At 43.9% G+C, this 26996-nt stretch overlaps 1 protein-coding gene across 1 annotated transcript in view; it reads left to right on the top strand.

Annotated features, from left to right (window-relative positions):
- LOC119436935 (potassium channel subfamily T member 1-like) overlaps positions 1 to 26996 on the top strand; it is a 596918-nt gene that overhangs the window by 449646 nt on the left and 120276 nt on the right. Inside the window, exon 2 of the mRNA XM_049660126.1 lies at positions 11082 to 11161. Within this exon, the coding sequence (XP_049516083.1) occupies positions 11082 to 11161 (80 nt within the window). The remainder of the gene's footprint in view (positions 1 to 11081; positions 11162 to 26996) is intronic.

The following is a 26996-nucleotide window of genomic DNA, read 5'->3' as shown; positions in this document are numbered from 1 at the left end:
GTCAGCTCTTTTTTAGAGAAGGCTATCGATGGACAGCTAACGCACTTATTTCCCGCACGTGTAATTGCGGCAGCCTCATGAATTCCTCTAGTAAGCCTTACTAGAGAAATTATCGAAGCAGATAACAGCCCGCATGTGACTTTCATTTAAGCAGGTAAGCATCTATACCAAGAACCAAAGATGCGCTAAACTAATTGCGTCTCTTACGTCGCAAACTATGAGACACGTATGTAGTCCAGCAGCAGGGAATCATTCTATCTCTCCTCCAAACGCATGGCGTTGCTTTGCATTTCGTCCTGCTATACCTTATAGTTCGGCCATTCGGTGTTCCCCCCCCCCTCACCACCCACCCCATACCTGGACCCTTCGCTCCTTCAAAGCGAACACGGAAACGAAAAACGCATAAATAAAGCATGACATTTATCACGGGAACTTCTGCATGCAGACAGGATTCGCTTTGCTATATACATGCTGCCGCCGCACAGCCTGCAGTAACATGCAGCAAAGCCACAGTAGCACGTCGCGGAAAGATATTGTCACTATACTGGAGGGCCTTCCTGGGCCGTAAGAAGGCGAGTGACTGCTTTCCGCGGTTAGTCTCGAGGAACGGCGTCCGGCTTGTCCTGTTGGCCGAGAATGCACGGCCCTCGCGAGACGTGCGACAAAAGCCTCGTGCGGACGCAGGACGTCGTTCGAGCTAAGACTGGGGGGCCCCAAGAGAACTCGCTCGTCGAAGCGAATGAAAGCAAAACAATACAGACAGACAAACAAACAAACACTGTATGGGTCCGATGGAAAGAAGAACCCGAAACTTCTCCGGCCGGCATACCTGTCGGCAAAGAACCGGAAGCAGGAAGAATGAGACAAAATGGCTCTCTGTTCTTGCCTTGAAGTGCTGGAGGCTGGAAAGTATGGATATAGAAAGACGCGAGAGCAAGTAGGTTACTCGGAAGAAGAGAAAGAGAAGGGTGCACGTGTACACGTATTCATGGAAACTAGAGGCAAGAACCAACAAATAGTAGGGAAACCGCAGTGCGCGAAAGAAAGAAGGGTTGTTTATGTAGTTATATAATTGGTTAGAGTGTGCGAGTACTGGCGGAAGAGGGTTGCTTGCGTGGGCGTCGTGTAGTTGGCATAACTTGCGCCCATGCGCCAACGAAGATCGCCGGATGTTTGCCTGAAAGTGCAAAAAAAGAAGGTCGCTCATCTGCAGCAGGACAAACTTATAAATTGGCTATTGGTCTTGTCGCTGTTAAAGAAAAGTGCAAGGAGTAAACGAACTTCCGCGTGTTCTTGCGTGGTCTTGTGAGTGTATGCCACTCGCCGCCTGAGCCGGAAGTAACAAGAGAAAAAGAAATCCCTACTAAAAGCGCATTATGGAGGATTATTTATTTCGCATGGCGTGTTGTCTCTTACCTGTAGTGATGTGTGATTACCACCCTGAAATACTGGTTAGGCAAAAGAAGTGTAAAACACCTGGGGCTTGTGTTGGCCTATTATCCCTAGATGTAAAGCGCCCCCCCCCCCCCTTTTTTTTTTTTTTAACTGGAAGACAGAACTCCGAAATGGAACTATGTATGACTTGTTGCATAACAACCGATCCGTAGTTCTTTCTTTTACCACAGTGTTGACACTTACAATGCTTACTTTTCATAAAAATGAATATAAACATTTTTAGGTTTCTAAGACAGAAACGATTGCGTTACACATAAGTGTTAAGATAGTGCTATCACTCTAAAATAATTTACACCCCTAAAAGTGAATAAGGGTGTCAATGTGTCCATAACTCACACCTTTACATCCTCTTTGGGTGTAGCGTGTGAGTTATAGATAGATTTACACCCTTATTCATATTTAAGGCCGTAAATTACAGTTTACCTGCCGCACCAGTTCAGTGGCTACTACGTTGCGCTACTAAGCGTTAGGTCACGGTAGATCCTCGACCGCAGCGTTGGCATTCGAACGGGAGCCGAGTGCAAGAACGTCCGCGTATTTAAGCGTATAAATGCCCATCAAACAATACCAGTTGGTGGAAATATTCAGCCTTCGACTACTGCCTCCCTCATAGGCCTCTTTGCAACCTTGGGACATTATACCGCAGCAACTGGTACTATTTACAAGCCTCTGTTTAAACGATAATAGGAATTGACTTTTGAGCAATGAAGACGTAAGAATCAAGCGTGGGGCTTCAAAATTTGTCCGGTCAGGTTGTGAACAACACGTAAACGCGTCTGTCAAGCCTAAACTGAGGATGCCATTGCGTATAGCGCGTAAGGTCGAGAATTATGTACGCTAAAACCATGCGTGACTTACAATTTCTGAAACGTAATATGCCTTACCGGGCGCCCCATAATTAATAATAGCCAGCAGCAAATTCATCCCAAGTGGATACACCTTGCAAACTCACCGGCTACAATTGGCAAATTGCAATATGTGCCGTAAAGTAATTAAATTAGTGGATTTGTGGTAATAAGTTGAATATTTGTTTCGCGTTTCTCGTGCAAGTAACGTCCGACTCTCTGAATAATCCAGCTCAAGGATTAGAATTATGTTATCGGCAACAGGTTATTTTCGAAAATTCCATAAAACTTAAAAATGATCACCCTGTATGTCGAAAGGGATAAAAAAAGAAAGTAGTTCTAGGCAGCCAGACCAAGAACTCGGGATTGAAAGACATTTCGAGGGGAACAGTGCCCACTGCTCCACCGCTTTTTACGAGGGCTTAGAGCACCGCTCCCTGCCGACGTTCATGCAAAAAAAAAAAAGAGAGAGAGAGAGAGATTTACCGTCGACCTGCGCGCAAACCCCGTCTGAAGAGAAAGGTCCCGCAAGAATTGTCTCTTGCGCGGATAGAAATTAGGAAAGAATTTCGAAGGAACCAGAAAAACAAAGCTTCAAGAAAGGAGAGAGGCAGAACCGGAAACTTCAATCACAGCACGGAAAAGGGTTTTATTGGCAGCACGCAAAGACTGAGACGCAGCAACAAATTGTGCTTTTCTTCCTTTTTCTCTTTTTGCACTTTCATTCCTTTCTTTTTTTCTCTTATCCTTTCTCACACTTTCCTTTTCCAGTTGCCAGTCTAGTTAACGGTGATGGATTTCACTTCAGCTCGTATTGGTAGCGGCTCTGTTTGGTCTACCGATATTTTATTTTTATTGCTACTATTATTTACTGCAGCTATAGAAAAAAACGCCATTTTTTTTACGTCAATACGTATGTTGTGCATGTTTTCGAAACGCCAGCACATGTTTCTAGCAGTGCGGACTCAGGTTCCGTCACCGCATGGCAATAGTCTCTGACGTCTTGGGGCGGCCATGAAATGATCGCGCAATATTTCCCAATAGATTACCATTAGTGTCTCTTTCAGACTATATGATTCTAACTGGTCTCGTTGGTTCTCGGAACTGGAACAGGGCTATCTTTCCGAGAAATTCCGCAGATTGAAATTGTTTTGGTAACGCAATGGGAATAGGGTGAGTTACGCATTTCGCACTGCGGCAACCTAAAGAAATAATAGGATGAAAAGTGGTGATAAAATGAAGAGAGAGACTCAATGACGCCTTTGACTGGTTGACTGCCAACGACTTCGAAATATAGCACCGGTATTCGCCAGCATTTAAGCTTCAATCAGGCAGACTTCAACTACAAGTACCAATGTAAGAGCTACAAACCGGTTCATCAAGAAAAGAGAGAAATAGGAAAGAAATAGTGAAGTTAACCAGCAAAAGATGCCCATTTGGTTAGCCTGCACTAAGGGAAAGGGTATGATAGATGAAAAGAAAAACAGACGTGAAAAAAGAAAGAAAGAAAGAAAGAAAAAAAGAAAGAAAGTCCCGCGTACACACTGAGACACCTTACAGCGTTCACAGTCTGCCACGCCTTCAAAACGGCTCATAAATGACAAACGCTCTGCCTGTAGCATATACTCACCGTCTGCTATGGTAACTCCCTACAAGAAAGACAGCCGGGACGAGGACGCAAAGAGGAGCGTGGGATTACGAACTGAGAGACTATTTCAAACTGACTACGAACTGACAGTGATTACGAACTGACAGCACTGGCTTGTTGCCACCATCTTTTACGAAGCACTCTTTAGCAGTGCCCCTTTACGAAGCGTGTCTACAACCTTTGGTTTGTTATTTCCTGATAGTACGTCATGGGAAAAGCTGTGAGAACTTGAGAAAAGCCAGACAAACACGTGGTCGCCCACGTTGTACATTGACATTCGGCAAGTATCAACAAAGAATAAAAGATTGCCGTTTCGGCACCGTCGCGCACCTTATGTTTGGATGTTCTCGATTTATGAAATAAACGTTATCGCATTACAAACAAACAGGCGCGTAAATAAAGAGAAATATAGAGTCGCCGTAGAAGACACGCCTGCAGTGCAGACTTGTTGTAGGCAGAACTATACAAAGAATCTAACCACGCCCAACGCCAAGTCTGAAAGTGGAGTGAGCCCCTTCGCGGGAATGCTAATCACCCGCAGCTCTGAAAGCTGTCGGTTTGTGTGTTCTTAGTCTCGGGTAGCTGCGTCCCTTTCGCAAAGTTATTTCTCTCAAACAAAGAAACAAAACAGAGACAAAAACAAAAGATTTAGACGCCCTAGTGGCTGCAGCTGTCTCACCCAGGGGCCGGACGTCGTCATGCTTCAGCAGGAATGCGAGCTTCCAACGTTCACGTGACTTAATTAAACGGCTCTCATACTCCCGCTGTTCGAGCAGCGGGAGCGTCAGAGTCGACGTTTAAATAAGTCACGTGAAGGATACCACTGCGCACCGATTATACTTTATGTGAGAGACGCAACGAGGCAGCTTCGCCGTCTGGCACTCACATTCTAGTTAGCAGAGTGGCATACCGCAAATGTATAGGGCGCCCCAGACTGCACCACCCTCCTAACTCCAAACTAAACCATTCGCTGTTCCGACGCGAGGCCCCTCTTCTGTGTAGGTTGTGGTTGGGAGTTGCCTTCACGAAAGTTTATATTCTGCACTAATTGGAATGACTGATAATGCGGCGTGCGAGGTCTGTATACCTGCGAAGAGGACATTGTGCCACTGTCCTCGAATAGATTTGCGAATAAAACCACTATATACAAATGAATTGGGATGACTGGCCGATCGCCCACTGCCCGTACAGACGCTTCTGGAACACAGCTGCCACTGATCGTTGGCCCGGAAAGCAGTGAAGATGCTTTTGTGGTTTCTGCGAACTGGCCCTGCGCGACCGGCCGTTGATTCCGTGGTGCTTCCGCCCACGTGCACGCATATACCTCGTCTTTCTTTCCTCTCTTTTTATCATCTTTCTGGTCCCTCCCACCCAGCGTATAGGGTAGCCAACCAGACGCTTTTAGGGTTAACTTCCCTGCTTTCTTTGTTTATTTTCTCTCCCTCTCTCTTTCTCTGACACTGCCGCGCTTGTTTTCGTGCATGCGCTTGCTTTATCCGCTTTTCTTTCCATCATTATTTCTCCCCTTACCCATTCCGAGAGTATACGGTAGCCAACCGGAGGTTTCTCTTCCGTTTAATCTGTCCTTCTCTCCCATCTCATATATATATATATATATATATCAAGCATATTAAACTTGTTGACCTCACATTACGGAAAACCTATAGTTTGCTGCAACATTCTTCTTCAAAAGTTATGATGCGAAGAACAAAGTAGGGACTTATTTTAAACGTCGCGAATCGAATACGTTGACTTGATGACGTCGTAGCTTTCATTATTATTCTGCTTTGTCTTGCTTTTACAGAGGATTTTGTTCAAGCAGCAAGCGTTCCGTCGCAAAACTCTTCTTACCCTGACCCCTTACTTCTAACGAAGAGACGAAACATGAGACGAAAAAAAAAATCGTGTGTGTTCAGCTTCTCTGGATCGAAATATAGTTTGGAAAATTCCTTACCGTTCGTTGTGCGCCCTCGAATATCGTCATTTTTTTTTGTCAGTAATATAGCGGCACAAGAAGAAAGTGTTTATATAAAACAAAACAAGGAACTAGCGCAGTGTTAGGGAAGGGTGAACGGGCGGAGTTAGGGACGTGGTGTTCTCTACTGAGAGCAGAAATTTCTCGTTCCTTAGTGGTACTCGTGTGACACCCAGAAACGCCTCAGTGGCGCACGGCTAAGTAGTTGCGATCACCTGGACCTGCCCAGCGAGTAGTGAAACATACAGTCTGTTTTTTATCATTGGATAGCTGCTGAATAAAGTCACTTTTTCTTTCTTTTTTTCTTTTTTTTTTCTTTTTTTTTCCGCAGTGAGGTGCTCCTTAACCGCTTCTTCAGAAGTTGACGTTGACAGCCCGCATGTGTTTCAACCCCCCTGAATTGTGTGGCCCTTCTTAATGTGCTTCGGCATGGTTGCTTCTCAAGAATGGCGACCAGACTAAATAAAAAAAAATCTTATTCGTATGAACATTATATGAGCCTATATTCAAGTTTTTTTTTTTTTTCGCGATGCTTACGCCTGTCATTCGCATCTGGCCTGCTGCGCGAACGCCCCCGATATTTCCGCCCTGGTGGATCTTGCTGACAGTTTTCGAATGAGTTCTCGCGAACGATTTCGCACGAGCTCAGTCTTACCACATGCACTGACTAAACGGAAAAACTCATGCAAAGATTTATCTACTTGCGAAGTTTGCTTGCTTGTTTGTTGTTTGTTTGTTTGTTTGTTTGTTTTCATTCTGTTCACAGTTTACATTTGAGACGACGCTGGGTGATGATACTACGCTTTCTTTTTCTTGGTACGCTGGAGGGAGTGTTTAGTTTTGGTCAGCTCAGCAAACCAATTAATAATTTAATAATTATTTACCATACCAAATAATTATTGCTCAACCTTGATTTTATTTATTTATTTATTTATTTATTTATTTATTTATTTATTTATTTATTTATTTATTTATTTATTTGTACATATGTACTCTTTCTATGACCAGAAATAAATACGAACAAGTTGTAATAATTTTGTTCGATGTCGAATGGTGTTTAGACTTTTCTGTGGTTAAACAGAACGCTTAATCCTTTCTCGGCCAAGGCGCGCTGCACTTATGTGCTACGGACGTATTCTGTTGCTTACTCCTTGCTTACATCCCGTCACAACTTCGTATTGGTTCACTTTTACGGTCGGTGAGTGCCCAGCCGCGAAAAACCATGTAGTGAGTTCTTCGGGGTTGGCCAGTTATGAGATACAAATTAAAACGCTCATGTAGCGAGCTTTGGATCTACATGTTAACGAGCTTCCGGTGAATATAACTACGGCGTCTCTAATAGTTTCTGTGTTGGTTTCAGAAGTCAAGCTCTATATATATAGATAAATGAAACAGTCACTCCTGTAACAAAATTAGGTAGACAGAAATGGGAGTGAGTTTATTTCTAATATGGCTGGCTCGAACGTAGAGACAAACGAGATTCTCTCCTCTGACTGGCCTTCTTGCCTTTTTTTATCGCTCTCTCTTTCTTTCTTTTTTTTTCTCTCTCTCTCTCTTTGTATTTAACCGAACCTACACACGGTGAACTACTGTGCACTGGGTACGGAAATTAGGAGCGGTAGGATAGGTGTGCAATGAACATCGTATGTACTTAATGAACATCGATGTTTGAGACAAGAGACTAAAAGAATAAACATGAAAATTAACAAGAAAGCGTCCAGCTGGCTGCCCTACGATAGTGGGGGAGAAAATGGAGAGTAGAAAGGTGAGACAAAGACACCGACAAAGGAAGACGCATGGTGAGCACGTGCATATATGCGTACGAATATCGCCACGCAGTTAAACGCGCTAGCAAAAGCCATTCGACCTCAAAAGGCACAGACGCCCACTGATTGCCTCTTCGGTTGATAGTCGCGGTGAACTGAGGGTTCTGGATACCTTTTTAACGTTCAGGGGTCCTTGTTCAAGATGTCGTAATGCATTTCAGGCACACGCAATCTATGCAATTGAAATCGAGTGCAGTAACGTAATAGGCGCTTATTCCGAATGTGACGTTGTGAACCTGCTGAAGCGCAGGAAAGCCTTGAGCAGAAACTTAAGTGAAAAAGCTTCACCCTGGTACATTTTTCCGGCGTGGCAGAAAAAATTAAGGACAGCAAGAGATGAACTGCTGGAAATCTGGGGTCGGTTATGTTGCTCTGACGTTGCACCTCTTCAGCACTGAATGCAGCTACGAAGACACAAGCTCAAACGGAGTATACATGCAAGCATTGTTGTTATCTCTGTGTACACTTAGCAACAACGACCAGGCCAAACCACCGTGAAAGGGTGTTAACAACGGAAGCTTCGCTGTGTTATTTATTTATTTATTTATTTATTTATTTATTTATTTATTTATTTATTTATTTATTTATTTATTTGAAACTTTCATCGCCGGCTTCTCAACAACAATTGATTGTCAAATGAATGTACATGGGGAAATGAGCAAGTAAGATCACACACGTACACGCGATAAAAAGCATTTAAATAAATAAACTCTGGTGTTTTACGTGCCACAACCACGATGTCATTATGAAGCGCACGCCGTATAGATGGGGGCTCCGGATTAATTTTGATCCCCTGGGGTTCTTTAACGTGCACCCAATGCACGGTACACCAGCGTTTTCTTTTTTCTTTTTACTTTTTTTCCCTTTTTCTTTCCATTCCGCCCCATCGCAACGTGGCCACCTGGCACGGACGGGATCCATCTCGCGACTTCCAACTTAGTAGCGCAAAGCACAGCCACTAGTGGCGAGTGAAAAGCTTTCAACGAGGAATGTAGCGGGTGCGATAAGACACTTAGTACAATGTGCGTATGCGTTTTCGGGCAAAGAAAACAAGCATTTGAAGGAAACAATGGAGTACACGAACTAAGTATAAATCAGAAATATTACGTTAGCGTTGAGACGCTTTATCTGGTTGTGACCGTAGTACGAAGAGGCAAAAAAGGCGGTAACTTCGCGACCTATACAAAGAAGGGGGTCTTCCACGCTCGAGCTTTCAAGACGCAATAATCCCTGAAAGGCCCGGAGTAATCAGAAAGAGAGCTCTACGCCTGTTGATTGCGGTCCTCAGGGTCTCGGCGAAACACCCGTAATAATAGCCCAAAAGGTGCTCAGGCGGAACAGTTTCTGGACAAGCACGCCTGGTCAACCCCGCCTGCTGAAACACCACCACCACCATCACTATACACATTGGAAGATACGCACGAGTAAACAAACTAAACAAGCAAATGAAAGATTCAATTAAAACATGACCTTATAAAACAGAAAAAGGTAGAAAATATGCTGATACAACGCGTATGTTATTAGAATCTATGCTTTGCGAAATTGTCGTGAAGCGCTTATAGTTAAATGCTATATACAAATGGATGTGATGAGTCCAATTGTATTTATATTCATTTGATGTAACGTGTAATTTCATGTAATGTTGATGTATACCGCACAGGTCATAACGTTAACGTTCCGCAATGTATATAACTTTATGCACTACCCTGTGCCTAAGCTATGCCTAAATGCAACCGCCAGTTCAGGTGGACGCACACTGTGAGACGTCGGCGATGTCTGATCCTTGTCGGGGGAAGAATGGTGCGAAGCGGTGTCTCCAGAGGGAAGGACGACACATACAATATGCACCCCTTATGTCACAGTGCAGGTATGTATGCGTACAATTAAGGCTCCCACACCTCCTGAGTCGCAGTGGCGCACACACACATTCTGGTAGATTCACCAGAAATGGGCACACACGCAGTGGCCCGAGAATGGGGTAGGCCGAATATTAAAAAAAAAATAAAAGGAACCACCGAATATCATGCGCGATTCTATTGAGAGGTCTATGCCCATTAGATATACCTACGAGGCGACATGTGTACATGTTTTATGTCGTCATTTATTGTTTGGTTACGCACACAGGGGATGAGAGCACTGGCACTACTTTACAACTCAGCATGCAGTGGTTATTTAGACGTGATATATTGATATAAGTGATATACTGAACAGACGCGGACCGCGCTGTGCTAGAAAAATAAAGATCCGCTTTATTTAGGTGTCCATAATCATATACAACGCCATTGTCCGTAAAGACACGTATTACAGCTTGGTGCTCTTGTGTCTGTCTTAAAGAACTGAGCAACTAGGGTATTCCTCCATGATAACTAAGGTCGAGTAAAGCAGGTCATGTATATCTTGTGCACGTTTCAGTTTGTTACTTGTAGTTATGCGTTGGGTTCTGTAATTATGATTAGCTACGTTGTTAGCCTAGTCATCTTGTTCGCAAAAGTGTCAACTTCGGTAATTAACAGGGGTCGAACAAGGAATGTCGCTGAAGTAAGCCAACTGGTTCTTCCACCAATGCTAATCACTTGAAGCCTCCGTCTTCCTGTAAACTTCTCTCTTGTTTGGATGTCAACTTTTGTGTGTGTTCTCGGACTCTCTTGTGTACTTTTGCTTATTTATACAGCTGTGCATGTCACTGTGTGTTCTTTTATTTTCATCTGTACTTTCCTTTCTTCGGTTGTGCAACTTCGCCAAATGTTCGTGCTCTTAGACTACTTTAAGAGTTCATTAATGCTTTTTGTACTTTTTTTTGTGCCTTACGACGAGAAGTAGCAGGCACCACCAAAAGCACCCGCCTATTCTTTAAAACCATGTCATTTAACACAAAATGAAAGTGATGGTGAAGGAACAAGCCTCAGCCGTTTCCCAAGCAGAAAAAATCAGCGGCAACGGCTCAAATGTCCCTCAGTGTGCAGCCTCCATCACATCTGTCTAGAGTACACGCTTGAGTGGAACGTTGCCGTAAGAAACGCGTAATTTGAATAAAGGCGTAAATTGAGAACAGTTGCTTGGTTTAAGACACCTTACAATGTCCGTGGCATGAGCATTGTCTCTTAAACCCTAGAGCTACGTTCAAGAGTCGCCTGCGTTGCTCCGCGGCAAACCAATCCCACACTTCCGACAAGCGGTAATGGTGACAACGCTTGCGCGCGTGCGTGTATGCGTGTGCGTATGTGATTTCATATTTGTGTTTGTTTCGCAATCCAAAGCGGAGCTGTTTATCCTACTTCCCCAGGAAACGATGCACTAAGACGGAATCTGCATTTTTGTTTCTCCTTTCGCAGGGTTCGGGTAGAATTCTATGTGAACGAGAACACGCTGAAGGAGCGGCTTCACCTCTACTTTATCAAGAACCAGCGGTCCAGTAAGTGTTTTATTCTTGTCGTTTCCTTGCATGCGATTTAATGCGCGCTCCTACGAAGATGACAACTTGCACATTTCTTGGACTGTAACGCACGTTGTTTCTGTCCTGCTCTGACGCTGCTTGTCTTAATTATGATGCACATCTTAGGTCCAAGGGAAGCTGCTGTAAACGTTTTAGTCGACCTGTAATCAATTAGCACCACATCGATTAGTATCAGTTACAATGTGACGACCTCCGCAAAAATGATCAGTCGTGCATATTGCACGTACGTAATATAATTTTTGTGACTACGGGCCCAGGCTACGCGTAAAATTATTCCGGACCGGATATATTGCATTCTGACCACATATATATCCGCACCGGATAGTTACCATATTTTGCTGGCTGATTTTGAAACATCTTTGACGTGCAATGTGCTTTCGAGATGGTTGGTTCATTCTACTCTCGCGTACAATGGGCGCCTGTGAAGTACTTAAAAACAGATCAGTGGACGGGACAGTGCACGCCACTTCTACTCGACTCTCTTATGCTGTACCTTGTCGTCTGCTAAGTATTTTTTCAGTGCGCTGTTGTAGCGTAATCGAATAAAGCTGAGTTATATGGGAGGGTTGCGCAGGGGCAGCACTCGCAGGTACCGCGAGCATCGTTGCGGAAACCGTTTTGATCGCATTGTGTTGTGCTGTAAGTGATCTGGAAAGTAGCGTCACGGCACTTCGCAATGGTGAACTGCACAGTGTTAGAAGGTGTGCAGAGACGTGAACAACGCGCTGTGCGTTTGGCATCTAAAAACGACAAAGCCAAGTGGATCCGACGCACCGTCACTCTCTGCTAAGTCGGCTCGGCAGTGGAGCCAGGACATGGTGCGGCCTATACCACTGCTGGCATGAGCGTTTTGAGCACGCTTTCCTGCTAAAAAAAAAACATTCTGGTATCTTATACTTGCCAAAACCACAATTTGATTATGAGGCACGCCGTAATTTGGACCACCTGGGATTCTTTAACGTGCACCTAAATCTAATTACACAGGTGTTTTCTGCATTTCGCCCCCATCGAAATGCGGCCGCTGTCGCCGGGATTTGGTCCGCGACCTCGTGCTTAGCAGCCCAACACCATAACCACTAAGCAACCAAGGGCGGGTTCACGTCACGCGCCACATCGTCGTATCCTTAGCTGTAGAGGTCGATACCTCCACATAACTGAACCTTTTAGTGATAGCGGCGCCCTTCTGCGCCACGCAGATCACGGGCATGGGCACTCAGGCACAGCTGAATAAAATGGCTACACTGAAAAGGGCAGAGCTGCAATTAACTATATACCTTTGGCCATCCTTGTCACTGATCCGCTCAGACCGTGGACCCCAAACATGGCGAGAGCCGTGGGGGCTGCGAGCACACCTAGCGGATAACGTAGAATGTGAAACTCTTACGGCAGCGGCCGGACAATAAGCGTCTTTCTTCCTTTCACCTTCGAGATCCCCCTCGATAGGTGTTCTGGGCGCTCCTCCAGTGAGCGCTGCTGCGCCGCGTGGTCCTAGCAGGGCTGTGTGGCAGGGCTGGTGTGAGTGTGCAATTGTTAAAACGTTTTCGTGAAATTTTGTCAGCATCGACTGTCAGCAAATAAGATCGCAACATACTCTATGACCTATTGTCACTACTTGGCCCTCAATGCAAAATGCAACTTAAGCCGAAGTGTGGTCACTTATATTCCTTAATTTGCACTCGAATGTCTCCTAGCCCGCTGTAATAACTGCTGCGAAATAAAAGCCGGTCATACTTTCTTCTCCTTCTTCATATTTTACTTCTTCTTCTTCCTATTATTATTATTATTATTATTATTATTATTATTATTATTATTATTATTATTATTATTATTATTATTATTATTATTATTATTATTATTATTATTATTATTATTATTATTATTATTCATTTTGGTACTGTGTACCTTGTGGGCTCTACGTGTTCAGCCCACAGAGTGGTCGGCAGCATCTGTAAAGAAATAAATAAACCGCCAAAACGTGCGATATGATTCAAAACGAATTGCCTAGGTTAAGATTGCAAAAGCGGTAGCATTCAACCGAGAAACCAGTTTAAAAGCAGCATTTGCATTTGATTTCCAAACGACTTGTTTCAGACATCCGCGCGAAACCCTGCCCTTGACATCACTTGTATTGAAGAACTCGGTGTGGGTGCGTAGTGAGCTCATTTGGACATTTGTTCTTCCTGGTTAGTTCTGCGTGGCAAGCGGTTACAGCCATACGCGCAACAAGACTGCTAATGTTTCGTGCGGATATACCATGTTGCAGTGCACAAAGTCGTAGCGACGGACGAAAAAGCTGCCCATCATTGTCCGGCTGTTTTCTATGCATCCCGGCCGTGGGATTTGACTAGATACTCTGGTATCGAAAACGAGAGACAAAATGAGAGCCCGTGGGTCGTGCGCGTGATTTCGTGCCATCCCGAGCCCATAAAGCGCTGCGTATCACAGCAACCGAGACCAAGGTATACGAGGACTTGTCAAGTCATACTCTCTAGCATTTTTCTTCGCTCCAATCTCTCAGCAACAGCTGTAGGCCGATGCAACCATATCGTGTTTTCTGCATTGCCAGAGAGCCACCACTTATACTTCTTTCTTATTCCGAGTGTCTCCTTTCGTGCTTCCGGCTTTGCTTAACCTTCCGATGCTGGCTTGAGTCTGTAGCATGCCATGCTCCGCACCGCGCGCCGCAATGGTTACCTCGCGTGTCATTCCTCCTCTTAGCGATCGCACTTTGCCCATCTACCAATGGAAACAATAAAAGGATATGTTGTGATGGCACACATTCAATAGGGGCAGCAGAGGGTACCAGGCTTGATGGCACAACTAAGGACGTTCTTTCTATTCTTCTTTCTTGTATTTATATTATCGTCGCCATGACAATGTTACTGTAGCTACAGAAAGTGTCTACTAAAAAGCTTTCGCTTAAAAGCCCGTGTTTGCCTTCCGGGAAGAATCTACTTCATTCAATTAATATACCTTATCTCTGGGAGCGCCGGGTACGATGCCAAAGCTCCAGTTGCAGAGCGTATATACATGGTGTTCTCTCTCTCTTTTTTTTTTCTATTGTTGTGTAGGTACGGGGAAGGAAAAGCTTGGGAAAAGCTTCATTTGTTCCTCTTTTTTTTTCTGTGGAGGTATGTTCCTTAGCGGTGTCGCCTTTGCCTTTCAGCAAGTCCTTTGAGATTATCCTTTGGGAAAGCCGTTCTTTGTAAGGCTCCTTCAGCGCGGCATGAAATGGATACGGATGCTACCGCGCACGCAGTATACCTATAATGAAGGAAGGAACGTTCACGTAAAGAAACCTAGGCTTCTTACGACTGATGCACCTCCCTCGTCCCGCTTTCATCTGCCGACTATCGCGGATCCGCCACACGATTTTGTATGGCGGCACCCTTGCAAGGGAGTGCTCGACTCGTCGGCTTGGAAACTGAACACCGTAGGAACTTGTTTCATGCTTAATTGGATATACGCCTTTAAAGGAGAAGCGTGGCGTCTGTTCCCGGTTCCCACTGCTTTCTTATGTTATCCCTATATATATATATATATATATATATATATATATATATATATGTGTGTGTGTGTGTGTGTGTGGGGTGTTTTGTTTTATAACCAACCGAATCTCTAAAAATCATCCGTGACATGTATAGCAACATTCTACGTCTTGAGCTAGATTACTCTCAGAGGCAGACATTATTTGCACAATAAATGAAAGGGAATGTTTGAGTAATTAGTGAAGTTTGCAAGTTATCTTCTAAACTAATTACTTTACGCCACATATTACAATTTACGAATTAGAGCCGGTGACTCTTAAAGTCACCGTTTTGAGATATTCCTTCCCAAAGAGTCGACGAAATTATTGGTGTTCCACTATCTCTCGAGCTTCAATGCATAAAAATGCGTTTTGATAAAAACCTAAGTGGAACGACAGTCCATTGTTACGGCACGTTTGACTGCGCTTACCCCAAAATTGGTGCTTGTTTCCAAATTTGTTCCAAGTGGATGTGCCTTGGTAAATCACTGGATTAATTTCGTGCATTGCAATATGTGCGCTAGCGTAATTAGTTGGACAATAATTAGTTACGTTTTCTTAGTCAATTATACGTATTGGTTTCCTGTGTAAGTAATGTAAACCTCTTCGAGTATTCCAACTCAAAGAGGTATAACTGCTACAGGCGATATTTAAAAATTCTGTCAACGCTAAAAGAAAACATCAGGTTTATATATATTCTCAGCCGCAAAGAGCCGTAGTGCCAAGAAATGTAAGTTCAGAGGGAATGACACAATATATATATATATATATATATATATATATTTTACGGGCCGCCTCCTTGCATTAAGGAAGAAGACGACGATCTCCGGGAAACGCTGCGCGTGTTCAGCCATCTTGGCCATCTCTGTCAACAATCCCTGTACATAAATACTGTCCTTTTTTTATCTATTTGACGCCCCGTCACAATATCATGTAATTCCCTCTGAACTTCCATTCCTTGGTACTAAGGCTCTTTGCGGCTGAGAATAAATTTTGTGAGTTGATTCCAATCCATCATAGCAGGTTTATAAAAAAGATAGAGAATTTTGATGCACCAATTTCAAAGCAGCCTTGCACGTCCTAAATTTTGATAGGAACTACATGTTGGAACGAAAACTATTTTCTATTTGTTCATGATTTGTGGTCGCATACCTTTCTTTTGCGGCGTCAATGGCAAAATTTTGCACTTTAAAAATACAGGAACCTGTTGGACAGAGACTGCGCAGACATTATGTAATTGGTGAAGTGGTCCAATGCCATGTTAGGGTTCTCGGCCAACATGTTCAGATGGCGGTTGTTGGAACGAAGCAACTCCTCGAAGACACTTATATAGATGTACCAAAAATCTTGGGCATGTTCGAGTCTCCATCTTTTATTTATTTATTTATTTATTTATTTATTTATTTATTTATTTATTTATTTATTTATTTATTTATTTATTTATTTATTTATTTATTTATTTATTTATTTATTTATTTATTTATTGCTCCGAGACGTTGGTGCTTAAAAATAGCACAAGGCAGCAATGAAGAGAATAGAAGCAACAAACATACGCACCAAGTTTGATCAGAATGAAACATACACACAAAGGCAGCTTACAATGAATGATTTCCATTATTGAAGTATTTTTGAAGAACGTTTACCATTTACCACTTTAAAGGGACACTAAAGAGCAAAATGATTTCTTCTTTATCGGTAAACTACCCTTCTACAATACCAAAAACACCGCTCTTAGCGCGATGAGGCGCTTGGTAAGCCAGGAAAAACGAAAACACAAATGACCGGTGGCGACACCACCGTGAAGTTCCCACACCAGATCACCCTGAATTTGACAGTGTCTGATAGGGCCAAGTTAATCCCTTAGCGGTAAAGGTTGACTAAACATCGTGTTATAAAGGAGCCAAAGACCGAAAATGGCAGGTTTCGCGAACTTTTACTGAGTCAATGCGGCCCACATAAGAAAAAAATCCTTTGGAATACGTGACGTCACAATGATGTACTGGCGCTGGAGTTTCGGCGCGAAATTCAAAAAATGAAACTTTGTGCTTCATTTCATCTTCTAATAATCGACCTATCATCGTGTAATTAAAGACAACAGAGGTTTCAAAGAATACTTTATCAGTCCAAATTGATTTACTGGTTTGCCTTAGTGTCCCTTCGTCCCTTCGGCTTTAGTCTCTAAAGGGCCATGCATTAACGCTCGAATTTTCCATGCGCCTGTGGACGATGAGCCTAGTCCTAAGAAGCCTGCTGTCTAATGCCATTAGACCACTTTCATCATTAGGCGTCTTTCAGAATCGTGTGGCAGACATTAAAAATATCCAACTTCTTCATCCGCATAGCCACAAGTGCGTTACGGACAATTAACGCAGCAAATATTATACAAAGACGGTAAACCAAGCCTCTAACGGTATACTGAGGCCTTATTTGTGTTTGCTCGCGCATGCACAAACATGCACGTGCAAAAACAAGGACATGGCTTCGTGCGAGCGTATATGACAAAGCCTCAAAAACTATGGAACGTAAAAACAATCTTTACGTAATTCGATGCCTAGTGTTTCGTAAGATCTGCGGATATTCAACGTTTACGGGTTATAAAATTCAAGGGTCAATGTAAACTAGTCCTAAGGATCTGAAATTTTGATCCCACCATGTCTATTCGCATCCACAGCCTACGTCCTCCTTAATGTGCGCCCCAAATTCTGTTTCGATGTAGAAAGTCCCGATGTTATGATGTTTTAGTGATGCCTCAGAGTTTCAACGTTCTCATATATATTGCAATGAATATCTGCGACATTATTATATGATGCGCTTCGCTTGCTTTTGTGAGTTACTTTATTGCATTGTGCACTTAAAGCTGAGTTTTGCGGACTTTTTTTTTTCATACTTTAAAGAGGCGATAGATAATGCTGCTTGGGAATCGCAGATGATTACCAATTTACTCGCTTTTCGTACACGATTTATTAATCGTAGCACCGATAACGTGGGAAAACGTTCTGCTTTAGTGGTTGACGCTGCGTGAGGCAGCTTTAAGCTTGTTTTTGTTTCCATTTTGTGATGACATATGAGGAAGCTACAATAATTAATTTGCGACTCATGGTAATGCGCCATTTGTGCTGGGTGGTGCTGAAAATGACCAGATGCTTTGATAACTGCCTTTCTGCACGCAACACTATTATAATGTAGCAAAACATCAATACGATGAAATATGTGTGCGCGGAAGGCCGGTCGATGAATCTCCGTGTCGTGTTTCATGTCTTGTTTGCTTGATGATTGTCATCAGATATACAGGGTGTTTTATTTTATCGTTAACAGAATTTTTAAGAATCATCTGCGGCATATAGTGCAATTCTACTTCTTGAGCTAATTATTCTCAGAGGCAGAGATTATATGCATAAAAAATTGGTCAAATTTTGACTAATTAACTAATTTGTGCTAATTACCTTTTAAAGTAAGAACTTTACGCCGCATATTGCAATTTACATATTGTAGTCGGTGACTTTTAAAGCTATATGCACTTAGAAGGAATTCTGAGGATGACATCAGTTTCAAAATATGTGTTCAGAAAGTTTGCGACAAAATGCATTGCTGTTCCAGTAACATTTTACCTTCAATGTATAGACCTTTTCATCGGGCGAAGAGGAAAAGGTGCGTGATGAGCCTTTCCTCCTCTCTGGCTTGTGCGAGCCGGCGCGGCTTGTACGTGTTACCGGTCGGGCGCTGCGGAACGATTCGGAGGTGTTTTAGCTAGTTCCGAGTGCAATTTACGGGATGTCAGTTCTTACGAGGTCGTCGAACAACCACTGTGTAGCCTTTAGGTGCAGCAGTAGTTACAGTATCTGGAAATTTCTCTTGCATGTGCAAAAATGCGACGCGCATCATTAGCCGCTGTATGTGTATGTGTTGTGAACTATGTTGGATGTATCGGTTTTCACTCGACGAAGAATTGTTGTAAAACATTTGCGTCAGCCACCGGCATCGTTCTCACGCATTTTAAGTCTAGTAGACTTCAAATCACTATATCTACGTTATAGCCTCCTGCAAGAGGCCGAAGGCTTTGCTCAATACAGCGAGCACAGCGGTTGGCATGCCAACATGTTACACACTATTGCGTCGTTCTTAGATCAGCATTGCCTTTTTTGCCCTGTAAGGCACAATATACAAAGGGGATCACATAAAGAGAATCCAACAGCTATCTGTAAGTACACAATTTCCGTAACGTGGGTGAATGCGTCGTAAAGGACTGAACTTAGGAGACTGAAAAAAAAAAGTTCATATGTACTCATTTTGTGGCAAAACAAAACACGGGATAACGACTCAATAAGACTCCGCATGGTCGTGCCGTATGCTTGGACCACTTGCACCATACGCTATATAGAACCATAGCCTCCATAACCATGGTTTATCAAGGTGGCTATGATAGAACAAACAGATCTATAACACAGCAATTAGTATAGCTTGCACAGTCTCGCACAGTCTGCAGCTGGTCGTTCGACCACTCGAAAAGTGTGATTCACACTGTACGGTATACGGTTATTATTAACCAAACTATTTTATTTGTAGGCGGAAACCTCGCCCAGCAAACAAAGTAGTCGCCCAGTGTATCTACACTTAACAACTTGAACGCTTGTCAAAGTAAACAGCACGACTTATTCTTCAGCAGAATGGTACCCACGCTGTTAGGATCGTCAAATGTTTCGTAACTACTCGTTGCAGCTAAAGCAGAGCTTAGAATTACAGTGCTGAGAATGCTGCAGTAAGGTAACATTCGTAAAACGAATTTTCAGAAATACCCAACTGATATCCGAGGCTGATTGTAAGCTCAAATAAACGCGCGCACCTCGCGCTGGGTGCTCCATCCGCCCTAACACCAGCAGTTACTCTAGCCGCTTAATTACTTCAGACTTAAATTCCTTCACTACGCCTCACAGGACCATTCCCCACGCAGAGGAAACCATTTCATGCTAAATATACCGCGCCAGTGCGAAGAAATCTACCAGAAACTTCCGCCGAACGTATACCACAGCATACAACATGGGCGTTCGCCCAAGCCAGCATGCCAACTGCCCATAGATGGCGCCACTGCCTACGCAATGGCGGCGCCCATGAAAAAACGGTCTATAGAAATGCGTTTCGGTAGAAAAGTAAGTCGAACAACTGTGCATTCTTACAGCAAGTTTGATTGCGCTTATCTGAAAACTGGGGCGAGATTCTAAATTCGTTCCAATTGGATGTTCCTTATGAAATCACTGCCTTCAACTCGTGTATTGCAATATATGGGCTACCCGCCGTGGTTGCTCAGTGGCTATGGTGTTGGGCTGCTGAGCACGAGGTCGCGGGATCGAATCCCGGCCACGGCGGCCGCATTTCGATGGGGGCGAAATGCGAAAACACCCGTGTACTTAGATTTAGGTGCACGTTAAAGAACCCCAGGTGGTCCAAATTTCCGGAGTCCCCCACTATGGCGTGCCTCATAATCAGAACTGGTTTTGGCACGTAAAACCCCATAATTTAATTAATTAATTAATATATGGGCTAAAAATAATAAGTTGAAGAATTAATTCGTGAACTTTTGTTAATTAGTCAATTATGCCTATTGATCTGCAGTGTAAGTAAGAGATAGTTATTTTCGCATTCTAGTTCAATAAGCAGATCTCTGCAAAATATCACCGACAATTTATAAAAAAAATTGTGAATTTTAAAGTTAATGTTAACGTTATTATGTTAATGTTAATCTTAACGTTAACGTTATTGTGAACGTTAAAGTTAAGCATTCTTTTTTCCGCGAACTGTACGTGAGTGAAATGGTCTCCCGAGCGATGTTGTGCATGCAGCAACAGTGCCTTCTTTTGTAGCGCAGATGAAACAATTGTAAGAATTTTTTTGTCAACTTATCTGTTCTAATCCTTTTGGTGTTCTGACGTTAGCACATCTTTCAGTATACGTTATGTATTGTGTAATTTATTTGTATTCTCTAAGTATGTTCCCAATTGGGTAGTAAAGTTCAGGTTCTTCTTTACCACTCTTCTACTTGGGCGTCCGAGACGCACCGCCAGAGCCGGTTTACGCAAGTAGAGGATGTACTGCCGCTAACGGTAGCGGCGACTGGTTCGCTGGATGCTTCTGCTCGATCGAAGTAGAGACAGATGACGAGAGAAAAGAAAAACTTTCTATTTACAATTATTTACAAGTACAAATACAAAACACATACAAGACGGAACTGGTACACATAGGGCGACCCTATATCTACATAGCCGATGGTGCATAGCACCGAAGTTTGTCCAGAACGCTTGGACGGGGCAACGGGGCCACGTTTTCCTCTGCAGCCGTTCCCTTCAACAGGATGAAAAGGGTGCAAGATGCCGGTTTCAAGCTTGCCGCTCTATAATTAAAGACAAAACTCGTTCTTTTCTAGCAGCAGGCTTACACCCCCCACCCAAGACTAGGCAACCACTTGCTTACAGTGTTGCCGAAGCGGAAACCAGAAAAACCCGGCTGCATGTAACATAGCCATTATGCAGCAGCTTGACAAAAAGAAAAAGAAGGAAAACTGCAAGACTGCCGTAAACATTCTAATATCACGACTAACCCCTTCCTGCCGGATAATCATGTGACATGTTCTACACCTGTGGTGCAAGGAAACCTAAACTATATATACCTTTTGCACTAGTTAACACACACACACACAAACAAACGCTGAATCCTAACATTGACGCAACACTTCAAACACGCGACATTTCATGCAGAACATGAAAATTCAACAATATAAGCCATGACAAAATAGTGACAAAAAAAAACAGCTAGGGAAAGCACCCGCTGCACGCAGCATTAATGTTAACTTGCCCCTTGTGCGGTATTATAAGAACAAAAAACAAATCCAGCTTACAACAGAGAAACTAAACATAAGTTACCCCTTTTGGTGATGCAACAGCACTCAGAAAATTACAACTAGCCTGTATCATAACACAAGGCTAGACTGGTAAGAAAAACCAACAAAATACAGCGAGATGCATGAAAAGCTGTCCCGTGCAACACTGAGACTGCTCGCGTACTGCGAGCCTCCGCTACACAGCCGAAACGACATAAAACGCGTCCTCGAAAACAAATTACAAAAGAACACGTGTAGGCGCTGGTGCTTGCTCAACTAAGCAGAGAACCCATCCAGACATTCAAGTTATTCAGCAGCCTATTCTTAACACACACAACCTATGGCGCACCACATGCATACACAGAGAAGTTGGCCACGCTACATTGGACACAAAAAAAAAAAAAAAAAAAGAATGCGCACGCTGTGAGCACAATCAATGTTCCTGTGTCCATTGTCCTGCACTTCACACACAATGGAGTTGCCTCCGTCTCACCACTCGCTCCTGCGCGCGGTCGAGCCGTGACGTGCCTAAAGCGAGCACTCTAAATCTGGCAAAACTCCACTCCATTCATGTAGTGAAATATGGCAAGATGGCCATCACATCTGAAGCTTACTTAACATACTCCGGGCGGCATCGGATTCTACACTCTTTGTAGGCCCCCGGGGTCAAATACATCCACGAACAAAGTCGCGATGAATGTGCGGCCGCGGGGCGAGCGCCGTAGCAAGCCTAACCCCCACTGCTGACCCGCTCCCGGCACGCAGCGCCGACCTCGAGTTGTCAACGAAGCCCTAAAATCCCAGGGAATACCTCGACCGCTAAAATGCACTAGTGGTATGCAGCTCTCCCTGAGCGTTAGTGACACGCTAGCTACCCTGTGGAAAAACTCTCCGTCGTCTTTGGAAAGCATTCCGCCATGAGATTGCGATCCCTGCCACTGAAACGCACGGCTGGTACTCGCGGTGTCTTCTTTACCACGGCGCGTCGGTGCGCTCGTACCTGACCTGATCGCGGCGTTACTCGCGTCAGCTTTTGTCGCGATCGCCGCAGCCTCACTCTGCTGAACAATCAATGACATCCCCTGATTGTCCAGACTTTCCCCTACTGAGCCCGACAAGTGACCTTTGTCTGCCCCCTGCCGCTGTATTGCGTGATCAACGTCAGTAGGGGGTAACAGCTGAGCTATACAACCTACCTCGGGTACGAGACCCGCAATGTCATCCCTGTCAGGCGACTCATGCTCGAGGTCGCTCCCGATGACAACAGGTGAATTAGGGGGTGACACGGTTGTGGTCAGCTCAGAAGTGCAATAAAGATCCCTGGCCGGGTCGGCACCTGCCACTATCAGTTGGCCCCGTAGAGCATGCTCATCTCTGAGAGACGCAGTCTCACGCTGAGAAATGTCCTCAGACCTAAAACCAGCATCCGATTCCTCCAATGCATCGGCGGCTTGTGTTGTGTCGAGCGCATCTACGGCTTCAATTTCCGCCTCCACTATCACCGCGCCGTCGCAGTCTGTCTCACACGCGCCAACCAACGCCAAGCGTTGTTCCTCAATTGACTGGCTCTCCAGCAAAGCTCTCGCTTGCTTTAGCTTTGCTAATTCTACCTTACATTGCAGCTGCTGGCGGTACTCCTGCGCCCTTTTTAAAGTGCGCTGCATTTCGAGCTCCGAGAGCTCGCCTGTCCCCATGCAGCTCTCGCTCATCCATTCTGGCCACACGTACCTCTGAAACGTCCCTGACCAGCCTGGCGACATTTCCCCCGGCTCGAACACGAGAACAGGAGCGAGGTAAATTGAGACCAAAACAACTCACTCCGTTTTGCCTCCTGTCTCCGTTGTCGGTGGCTCCGCCATTTGCGGGGAGGGTGGTGCCGCGGTCTGCTGGAGGTGACTCGTCGAGGGCTGCCTTAAACCAGCCGCGCCTCGTTGCCGTCCGAGAAGGCACTGGAGTCTGCGGCGTCCAGCCGCTACAGCTTCCTGCTGCTAAGTCCGTGTACACGGTGTCGACCGGAGATCGACCAACGTCTTCCGTTGTAAATTCCTGCGTCGCCCGAGGCGATGTCTTCCTGTGTTCCGCTCGTCAGTCTTTGTCCTGCGAACCTATCGTTGTCGACTGCGCCAGTAAAGTTCAGGTTCTTCTTTACCACTCTTCTACTTGGGCGTCCGAGACGCACCGCCAGAGCCGGTTTACGCAATTAGAGGATGTACTGCCGCTAACGGTAGCGGCGACTGGTTCGCTGGATGCTTCTGCTCGATCGAAGTAGAGACATATGACGAGAGAAAAGAAAAACTTTCTATTTACAATTATTTACAAGTACAAATACAAAACACATACAAGACGGAACTGGTACACATAGGGCGACCCTATGTCGACATAGCCGATGGTGCATAGCACCGAAGTTTGTCCAGAACGCTTGGACGGGGCAACGGGGCCACGTTTTCCTCTGCAGCCGTTCCCTTCAACAGGATGAAAAGGGTGCAAGATGCCGGTTTCAAGCTTGCCGCTCTATAATTAAAGACAAAACTCGTTCTTTTCTAGCAGCAGGCTTACATGGGTGTTCACAGTATTTTTTTTTTTTGCTCAACACTTTTGTATAACATTACAGTGTGCTATAATGCATTTCGTTCAGCCAGAGAGACATTGTCTCACTGCCCACTCCTGCGTACGGCCTTATTCTAAGGCCAACAGAAACCTTGTAAATAAATAAATAAATAAATAAATAAATAAATAAATAAATAAATAAATAAATAAATAAATAAATAAGTAAATAAATAAATAAATAAATAAATAAATAAATAAATAAATAAATACCCTGTATATTCCTCGAAAAATCTATCATATGAGCGAAACTTATATGTTTGTTTTAGTGTCGTATATAAGCTATTACCCCTGAAGGATTAATTACATTGTCCTCAGTCTCGAGGCAAGATAGATACGAATCGTGGTGAAGTGAACGCGGGATCATTACTGTTCGCGCTGCTCATTTAACGGTGCATTAACTCCATGTGACAGCCTTTTTATTTAACCTTTCAAGAATTTATCGCTGAGCAGAGGCTAGCTATTTTTGTTGCTGATAATTTCACTTTCATTAAACAAAATACAACCACTGAGGGCTGCGTCCGCTGCAACTGCGATGCTTCTGGCAGTTCTGATTTAAAAAAAATAAGAACACTTAGGCAACGCCAGATGCTTGTTTTCTATTTGCGCTACGTAAACCTACATTGATAATATTCTTTTAGCCTTTCCACGCTAAGCAATAGTTCTGCAATCAGTACCGGAGGTCTTTCCGTCTAAAGAAGCAAGAGAACACAATTGTACAAAAGCTCCATTTTCACTCAAAAGCTGTAGGTGATGACATTTTTCAGTTTACCTTTCTTCTCAGAGTAAACACAGGCGGAAAAAAACCTCTGCCGAGAAGGCAGGAAATATTGCAAAAAGAGCCCTAGTTAATTGTTATCCCAGTTCAGGAACACTATTTTGATGTTTCCCCGCTTGCTGTGTAACGTCCGCTCAAGGCAGCTTATTTCCATTCCTATCGATTTTCGATACATGCCGCACATCTTTTCCTTCCTGCGACTGATATTCACTCGTCCGATAAATTCAACCCATTTGCTGCGAATTTCGGATGTCACGAGGCAGCAGCGCACCGTTGCAAATGCCTTCTTCGGCGTTGCAACAGCTGGTCTTTGATGTGCCAATGACATACATGGTGCATGCTCTCCCGTTTCTATAAAAAAAGAAAGAAAGAAAGAAAGAAAGAAAGGCTGAAGCCTGCGCCCCATTGCGTGAAGCGTCAGGCTGTTAGCTTTCATTAGGAGTGTCATCTGACTAAGGCGTGAATATGACGCACTCACTGCCATTTAATTAGTCAATTAGGTTAAGCTAATGCCGCCGCATAAGGCCGTATAGGTTCTCAGGCTTGACAGCATCCATCCCCACCGCGATTAAATCTGGCCGCCACGACTTTCTCGGGGTGATACGATACATTTTTGGGAAGGACAGTTTTTGTTTGTTTATTGATTTCATCCCGGTTTCGTTATCATAACTTTTTCGCTTCATTCATTTACGCATCTTTCCACATTTAGCCACGCACTTCACCGCTGCAGCATCCCCTCTTTATCGAGCTCCCGTGGTCCTGTTGTAAGTGTATATGATCTTGATTATGATGGGTAATCGAAAGATGAGGCACAGCGATAATTGGGCGCCAGTGCATTGCAGGCAACTATACCATAGGGTAATTCAGCAAGGATGCCGTATTCAGTTTCCTGCCATATAGTAAGCGACGTACTGAGGGCTGCAAAAAGGTGGATGAGGCAGTGGGTTATAGCATATTATACGGAAATGCTGATGTAATTAAAAATTTAGCGTTCCTTCTCTCTCAAGAGCCTCAAATTAGCGAAGCTTTGGGGCTGCAGGTTTCGCAGCGGTGACACTTCATCTAATTCGTTCGCTCGTCGTCTTCCCTGCTCCTTATTGTCATTAGCTAATGGCCAGAAGCACTTTGCCGATAACGCGCAGTAGTTGCGCCTTTTCCTATTCTTTACTGTGTACTTACTGTTTCCGCCTGAGACCTCCCATGAAAGCACGAAACGAGAAAGGAAAAAAAAAACGTCAATACCACTGATAGTTTCACTCTCCGCAAATTTTTTCTTAAACGAGAAGTTGAAATGGGCAACCTTCGATATCAGGAGACGCTCTTGCGGTCAAGGAAGAAAATTTGTCTTGACAGAGTGTAAAACTTTCTTTACTGCTTTTTTTTTCTTTAACGGTTGGATTTTATTAAGTACTGGTACCAACTCCTCGGTATATTTTTATTTACCTCGGGATTAGAAGTTGGATGGTAATGTTTACGACCGCTCTGGTAAACTTTGGACTCCCCGAAAGATTAGGAATCCTCAAAAACCACAACAGCCTTTTAAATCCTGTTCAGAAGTTACCGCACTTATATGTTAAAGTGTGCGTCTTTATTAAAGATCGCAGCAGAAAGACTGCGTAGTCGGCATATTTTAGGCTTATATTTTCGTTATGTCAAAGGAGGAAGAGCAATGAGTTGATGAGGAAGAGTTCTAAAAAAACATTCTTTCTTTTCCTCGTTTTTCTTCTTTCTCTATTCCTCCCTTCATCGCAATTGCAGTCGCACATATGCCACCTGAAATTTTCTCAAATGTAGTAGCTGGGAATAAATGTATCCGAGCTCTCCCCTTGATCCCCCATTTAATCATATCTCTGGGTAGCTAAAGTAACGTTTGGATGGCTGGTAAATTGACTTAATTATTTCGAATTACATTGCTGTAAATTTATACAATGCACCTGAGCAATTGGACAGACACATTATAGTGTGCGCGATTTGTTTGTGCTTGTCTCTCTCTCTCTCCTTTCCACTCTCTTTCTCT

Source organism: Dermacentor silvarum, chromosome 1 (genome assembly GCF_013339745.2).
Source record: "Dermacentor silvarum isolate Dsil-2018 chromosome 1, BIME_Dsil_1.4, whole genome shotgun sequence".
NCBI lineage: Eukaryota > Metazoa > Arthropoda > Arachnida > Ixodida > Ixodidae > Dermacentor > Dermacentor silvarum.
This window is presented reverse-complemented; position numbering and strand designations above follow the sequence as displayed.